At 37.5% G+C, this 6,821-nt stretch overlaps 3 protein-coding genes across 4 annotated transcripts in view; 1 reads left to right on the top strand and 2 right to left on the bottom strand.

The window, feature by feature from the left end:
* The window catches only part of LOC104729165 (beta-galactosidase 14-like), a 4,731-nt gene extending 2,980 nt beyond the window's left edge, over positions 1 to 1,751 (bottom strand). Inside the window, exons 1-8 of the mRNA XM_010448064.1 lie at positions 1,503 to 1,751; positions 1,284 to 1,379; positions 1,047 to 1,159; positions 887 to 953; positions 705 to 797; positions 381 to 619; positions 177 to 282; positions 18 to 102 (exon numbers count right to left, since the gene is read on the bottom strand). Of these exons, the coding sequence (XP_010446366.1) occupies positions 18 to 102; positions 177 to 282; positions 381 to 619; positions 705 to 797; positions 887 to 953; positions 1,047 to 1,159; positions 1,284 to 1,379; positions 1,503 to 1,706 (1,003 nt within the window). The 5' untranslated portion in view covers positions 1,707 to 1,751. The remainder of the gene's footprint in view (positions 1 to 17; positions 103 to 176; positions 283 to 380; positions 620 to 704; positions 798 to 886; positions 954 to 1,046; positions 1,160 to 1,283; positions 1,380 to 1,502) is intronic.
* Positions 2,008 to 3,499, bottom strand: LOC104729164 (heavy metal-associated isoprenylated plant protein 26). Its single transcript, XM_010448063.2, has 2 exons — positions 3,135 to 3,499; positions 2,008 to 2,568 (listed from the first exon to the last, which is right to left on the bottom strand). Exons 1-2 carry the CDS (start codon positions 3,210 to 3,212, stop codon positions 2,185 to 2,187), a joined length of 462 nt encoding a protein of 153 aa, XP_010446365.1. The 5' UTR covers positions 3,213 to 3,499; the 3' UTR covers positions 2,008 to 2,184.
* Positions 4,475 to 6,772, top strand: LOC104729160 (probable CDP-diacylglycerol--inositol 3-phosphatidyltransferase 2). 2 transcript variants are annotated; one of them, XM_010448060.2, is made up of 11 exons: positions 4,475 to 4,761; positions 4,992 to 5,077; positions 5,188 to 5,272; positions 5,362 to 5,411; positions 5,572 to 5,611; positions 5,721 to 5,765; positions 5,850 to 5,915; positions 5,999 to 6,113; positions 6,203 to 6,259; positions 6,344 to 6,442; positions 6,541 to 6,772. In XM_010448060.2, exons 2-11 carry the CDS (start codon positions 5,008 to 5,010, stop codon positions 6,598 to 6,600), a joined length of 687 nt encoding a protein of 228 aa, XP_010446362.1. In that variant the 5' UTR covers positions 4,475 to 4,761; positions 4,992 to 5,007; the 3' UTR covers positions 6,601 to 6,772. The 2 variants fall into 2 exon arrangements, with proteins under 2 accessions (XP_010446362.1, XP_010446361.1); XM_010448059.2 differs by having other exon boundaries at positions 4,476 to 4,761; positions 4,931 to 5,077.

Below are 6,821 nucleotides of genomic sequence, written 5' to 3'. Positions count from 1 at the left end.
GGGGGGGTTGGATCTACCGTATTCGTCGAGTGGTGCATCGTCATAGTAACGAGTGGTAACGAAGTGAGCAGACGTGCGTCCGAAGTTTGTTCCACCATGGTACTGCACAGAAACAGAGCTCAATCTATTGTAAGTGCAAACATGACTGACGCAGATATATAATGATTTAAACGTACCATGTAGTAGTTGACATGAGATCCGTTCTTAGAGAAGTATCTAGCGACTGAGAATGCAATATCTTCGACTGTTCTATGTGTTGGAGGATCCCCAAAAACTCGAAACCTAAGAATAAAAAAAAAAAAAAAAGAAACCAAAAGTAAGATTGTAGCTAGTTTTGTGTACTGATGAGAGTTTGATGTTTGTAGGTAGAGCGTACGTACTGAGTAGTCCAATTCTCGGTCCATAAGGAAGGCTTATCGTGTCTGTTTGGTCCCTTGAAAGTATCTCCGCAGTGCCTTCCATTACAAGCATTAATGACATTGTCAGGAGCATCGTTTTGTTTGCACATAACCCAGGGGATTCCCAGTTTCATTGACTCCACCAAATTCGCTGCCCATTTTATATATCTTTCTCCATTCTCCTTGTAGGCTAGCTGAACCGCGTTATACTCATTCTCTATCTGTCATTTATTTTATGTATGCTTAGAGATTTCAATGTCTATGCTTTTCAGATGGATGAATCATAATTGTGTGTATACTATATACCTGTCCCAAGACGATGGGACCTCCCTGTGAAGCGAACAGCTTCTCTTCTTTCATCATCCCAAGTATTTTCCTCACATATCTCTCTGTGTGCTCCTTCATTTATCGATTCGGTCCATTAATCAGATTTTTTGAGACAGCTAGCTAACTAAAGGATTACTGCAAAACTGTGCTTAGAAAAATACCTTGAAAGGTTTATTATCTGTGCGGAAGTAAATCTCTGGGACCTCGCGTAGCCAGTACGGTAACCCTCTGGAATAGTATGAGTTAAGTTAGCATTAATTTCTTTTATAAAAAGGAAGCATACATACCTCATTCTTCGGATCGGATTTGAATCTTTCTTACCCGTGGCTCCATTCGGCTTGGATAAAGGGTCCGAGCCTCAGGGTGACGTAGAGACCTTTCTCGTGGATTAGTTTAATGAATTTCACCAAGTCGAACCTCCCACTGAAATCATACTGAAACACAATATACACATATATAAACCATTTAAGGCAAATGATCAAATCAGCAAAATAAAGTAAGAAAAGACAAAGGAATTAGTATTTTAAGAGAACCTAAAGATGAAATATATATATATACCTTGCCTTGTTCAGGCTCATGCACATTCCAGAAAACATAAGTTTGGATGGTGTTAAGACCCCCAGCCTTAGCTTTGTCGATAATACTGGGCCACATCTGCAACAGAAAACCAAATCCATGAAGTGAAATCATCTTCTTGATTCTTGATTCTTGATTCTTGATTGATTGGGGTAATAATATATACTAAACAAAAACAAAGTAGAAGAACTTCTTAATTACCTCGGGTGTGCTTCGAGGGTAATGAACAGAGCCAGAGAAAAGAAGCTCCCTTTTCCCATTTATGATCAATGAAGTTTCGTCGTATGATACTCCTTTCTTCTTTTCCTCATCCTTATCGTCATCTTCTCCTCCGCCATGGCTTGCCTCCAAACAGAGTGAAATTACAAGTAGAATCGCTATCAAGTATCGTGTTCTTGACTTCATTTTAATTTCACTTGTTTTGATTGTTTCACCAACACGAATATTAAAACTTTTATGATACATGGAGCCCCTGCTTTTAGGATTTCCAAGGTCAAAGAGGGAAGCTCGGAATCTTTGTCTCTCAGCTATTCTCTCTATCTATTTTTGTTATAAACAACAAAATTGTTTATTGGTTTTTTAATTAATCTACAACGTAACTTGATCCGCATTCGAAGCCCTTCTTCACACAATTGCGAACCGTACGTAGATACAAATTAATTTGAAAACATAGATATTTCTCAACATTAATTAAGTCTTTTGGAAGAAGAAGAAAAACAAATATTACAATGATATTAAAAGAGTGTACACATAACACATAGAACCCAAAAAAGAAAAGAAAGCTACACACCATATGGGTTATGGAATTAATATACAAAAACAAGACAGCAATAACAATATTAATCCATAAAGAGAAATTGAAACGGTGGGTACAACAAGATCATCACATGACCACACAAGCTGCCGGGTTCTCGTCGCTAAAAGCAGTAGTGTAGCGGACCTCGGTGGAGCTAGCACGAGCAAGCTGAGACACTCCGGGGTCATCAGCTCTGCGGACATAACCGGAAGGAGCCTTCTTGTCGTAGACGCCAGCTGCGTAAGGATGAGCCACAACGTCGTAGGGTACGTATGGCCAGAGCTCGACCTTCTTGCCGGTCCTGTGAGCCATACGGGCAACCACCTTGTTGGGCTCGACGTAGCCGACGACAGTGACTTTATGGGCTTTGGGTTCCAACGTGACAGAAGAGACACCCTTCATGCCTTCGACGGAACGCCGAACTTTCCTCTCGCAACCTTCGCAGTCCATCTTCACTTTGATCTCCACCGACTGTCAGAAAGACACAAAACGACAAAAAAATATACTATATTATAGTCTACTTTTTTTTTTTTTTTATAGACATAAAAAGAATATTATTCACGTGGGTTAGCCCCGGAAATTAATGATTTATTAGATTGATACTTAGTAAAAGAAAATTCCGACAGCGAATAGAATACACTAATCCCGGTGTGAATCTAAGAGATGGCTCTCTCTGTATCATCATCGTCAACTTAGTTTTCCAGATTAAAAGAATCTATTTGGTCGGCGATATTTAGATATTAACTCAAGAGACAAGTAAGTAGTCTTTTTTTAATTTTTTTATGGAACTAGTTAATTTTACGAGATCTACTAATTAAACTAACTAACACTCTCAAGACTTATCCTTGTAACTATCGAAGCTAGTTTCTACTATATACTAGACTCATAATCACTTTGTTGTTTCCGACAAAGCTAGTGTTGTTAGTACTTCCAAATCAAGATCTAAAAAATTCTCAAGCTGAATCTAGTCAGTTGTCAAGAAAAAGAAAAAAAAAGAAAATTAATAATAAAAGTAAAGGTGGGGGCGATGATCGAACCTGCAGCTGTTTGCGCTTTTTAATCTTGTGGCCATGAGAGCAGTCAAACATCTCAGAGACATGATCAAGAACACCCATTATTGGCTCTTATCTACCCCCTCAAAGAAAAAGAAAAAAAAAGAGATCGAGAAACCTCGGATGAGATATATCTAAAGAGGAACACAGGAGAGCGTAAGAAGGAAACTTTGTTTAGGAGAAGGGGAGACTAGAGCTAGAGAGCGAGCACAGTGAAGTAAGTAATCTCTGCAAGTAAAAAAGATAAAAGAGGGCAAAGGGGAAAGTGTGTGAGGTGTATACAACTAACTTGGTAAATGATGATGATGAAAAGGGAGATTAAGATTATTATATAAAGAGACATCCAAATTAAAAATAAATAATAACAAGGGAGTAATAGTAATAAATAAAATATCTTCTTTGCACTTGGATTCAAAATCCAAAATTAAAAGGAGTGAATGGGTCACCCCCTTTATCTTCTGGCCCCAGCAGTTTCCTAGTCGCCTTCTTCCCTTCAATTTTCTTTGTTTTTATTTATTTCTTGTAAACTAAAATGGTTTGTTTCCCAATTTCTTGTTTTCACTTAGCTTTAAACGATGAGATCTTGATTTTAAAAGAAGCCAAAAAAAATATACTACTAATTATGTAAGAAGATAATTAATAATCTTATAATGAATGAAGTGATATAATCATATAAATTACGGTATATTAATATGAGAGTTATAAGTTTTCTTTATGAGAAGGGAAAGGACCGATGATTGATGATGACTGATCTTGGGACAAGAGTCGTGCGTTAGATTTTCTGCTGATTTTACTCTTCTAATTAAAAAAATAAATGGTACTACTTCTTTGTAGTTATTTACTACTCCCTCCGTTTCATAATATAAGATGTTTAGAGGATTATTTTTGTTTTATAATATAAGATGTTTCCAACTTTCTATGCAACTTTTAGATTAATTTTATATTTTATATTATGCAGTCTTGATTATGATTGGTTAAACTTTTTAAAAGTAACTTTTTCTTAATATGAGTATTTCTACTAAAACATCCTATATTTTGAAACGGAGGAAGTATTTTTTAATTTATTAATGTTATTATTGTGTGTGTGTGTATGGGGAAACTGAGGAGTTAATGTTTTTGGATAAACGATGATGAATGACTCGCCAGTCACACCGACCGTCGACCGACGTCCTGACCTTGACCAAAACAATTCTTTGTTTTATCATCATCATTAACATCATCATTCTGACTTGGGCTGGGCCATGTAGTGGATCTTTCTCAGGCCCACTAATGTCTATTGTTTTTTTTTTTTGCTTCGGGTTGGGGAGAAACAAATAATAGCGGACATTTCCTCTCAGCGGCGAAACTCTGTAGTATAACAGTAGGGGTTGTCTCAATGTTTGTTGTTATACAAAATACAAAAAAGTTTCTAAGTGTTGTTGTTAGTTTTATAAAATTGGCGAAGAATATTAAAGGACGAAAAACGTACGTTTGCTTCAGAGAAGAGAAGAGAAGAGGCGAATCTGATTCGATTTTTTTTCTATTTTTCGTTGTTGTGCCCTTTGAACCAAACTCCGGCTGCCTCTTCCTCCCCTTCCCAATTTCTCTCTCTAAGTCTTTTTCTGCAATTCAGGTGATTTGAAATTTGCTTTTTTTTTTTTTTTTTTTTTTTTTTTTTTTTTTTTCCNTTCCACTTGCGTCTGAATATTAATCTGTACACGCTGTGTGTATGCATTTCCCTTTGTTGGGTTCTTAGAAAGTTTGTTCCTTTATTTTCTCCCGCCCCCTAATCTCTTGTGTAGGTGCTTTGCTTCCCTCATTGGTGAGATCTTGTTTTCTCTGAAACTGATTGCATTAGTACAGTCTCTCTCGCTCTCTTATGGCGGCTAACAAGGCAAAGCAGAGACCGGCGAAGCTCTCTGTCTACCTTTACATTCCCAATATCGTTGGTCCGTTTTTTGCTACTTCCTTACATTTGTTTTACTTCTCTTTATAGAAAGATGTCATCTTCCATAGGATTACGGTTTTTGATGTTACATGCATAAATCATAATGGGCAGGGTACATGAGAGTTCTCTTGAACTGCATTGCCTTTGCTGTGTGCTTCTCCAACAAGACACTCTTCTCCCTCTTGTACTTTTTCAGGTGAGATTTCAAACTAGTCTTCTTTTCCTCCCCCCATCATCCTGTCTGCTTGGTACTTGTTTCATATTTGTTCAATGTGCTTTTCTCAGTTTTTGTTGTGATGCTGTCGATGGATGGTGCGCTCGTAAATTCAACCAAGGTGCTCTTATCATTGTCCCCCATCTCATTCTTTAGCTTCCACCAACTCATTCTTGTTTTCCTCTACAATCTTGACATTTATCTACAATTTGGAGATCCATGTTTCTACTGTTGAGGTTGATACTTCTTGACACACAACTCTTTTCTTCTTCCCCTTTCAGTCTCTACATTTGGAGCTGTCTTGGACATGGTTACAGATAGGTGAATCTTCCACTACATTACATACACCTGAGATTCAACCTGCTTATTCTTTTTAAGTTTATATAGAAAAACAACTTTGTCATAATTTGGGGTCTGTGCTTGGATACAGAGTCAGCACAGCCTGTCTTCTCGTGATTCTCTCCCAAATATACAGGTGTGAATACTGTTTACATCTTTTTGCTGACATAGCCGTTTGTCATAACGTTTTATGTTTAACACAGTATTGGACTATAAACAGGCCTAGCTTGGTTTTCCTGTCATTGCTGGCTTTAGATATCGCTAGTCACTGGCTGCAAATGTATAGGTACTCATTCATTCCAATCAACTCTTCTGAGATGTATTGTTCTTGGACATAGCAAAGCAGGAAATTAATTCTTTGATTCACAGTACATTTCTATCAGGGAAGACCAGCCATAAGGATGTGAAAGATAGCACAAGCTGGCTCTTTAGACTCTACTACGGAAACCGCATGTTCATGGGTTATTGCTGTGTTTCCTGCGAGGTAATTGGATATTTTGATCTCTCAGCTAAAATAAAGCTGGCTCTTTTGGGAGATATTGTAAACACTTGAGTTTTCTCAAATGACTACAGGTTCTCTATATAATCCTTCTTCTCATAGCAAAGAACCAAACGGAAAACCTGATGGACGTGAGATTCTCTTCTATTATCTTCCCCTTTGATCTCTTTAAGCTTATCTTCCGCTCTAATCTTGTGGGGTTTCAATCTTCTCAGGTGGTAGTTGAATTATTGACGCAGATTTCACCACTCTCTATACTCTTGGCTTTGAGCATATTTGGTTGGTTGATCAAGCAGATCATCAATGTGATTCAGGTAAGTCCCATCCAGAATTATCTAATCCCTCAAATAGCGTAGGCATCCTCTGGTTCTTATCGGCTTTTTTTTGGTTTTTCTGTGGTTGCGTGTGTCAGATGAAAACGGCTGCAGATGTTTGTGTTCTGTATGACATAGAGAAACAGCATAAGGCCTAACGTTACGTTTTTGTTGTGCTCTTTGAATCTGGTGTGTTAAACTCTTTTGTTTATTGTTGTGTACGAGACTGTGTACATACGAAGCTATCTTGTTTAGTGGTGGATGTAGACAAAAAACTCTAGTCTTTGTTTTCTATGAGATATTTGATTGCAACCTTGTTTGTTCTCAGAATTTTATTCCTTGTCAACAACATCTCTCTACATTAAAGCTCTCCGTGTTT

This window comes from Camelina sativa, chromosome 12 (genome assembly GCF_000633955.1).
Source record: "Camelina sativa cultivar DH55 chromosome 12, Cs, whole genome shotgun sequence".
NCBI lineage: Eukaryota > Viridiplantae > Streptophyta > Magnoliopsida > Brassicales > Brassicaceae > Camelina > Camelina sativa.
Note: the sequence above shows the minus strand (reverse complement) of the source record. Positions and strands in the feature narration are given on the sequence as shown.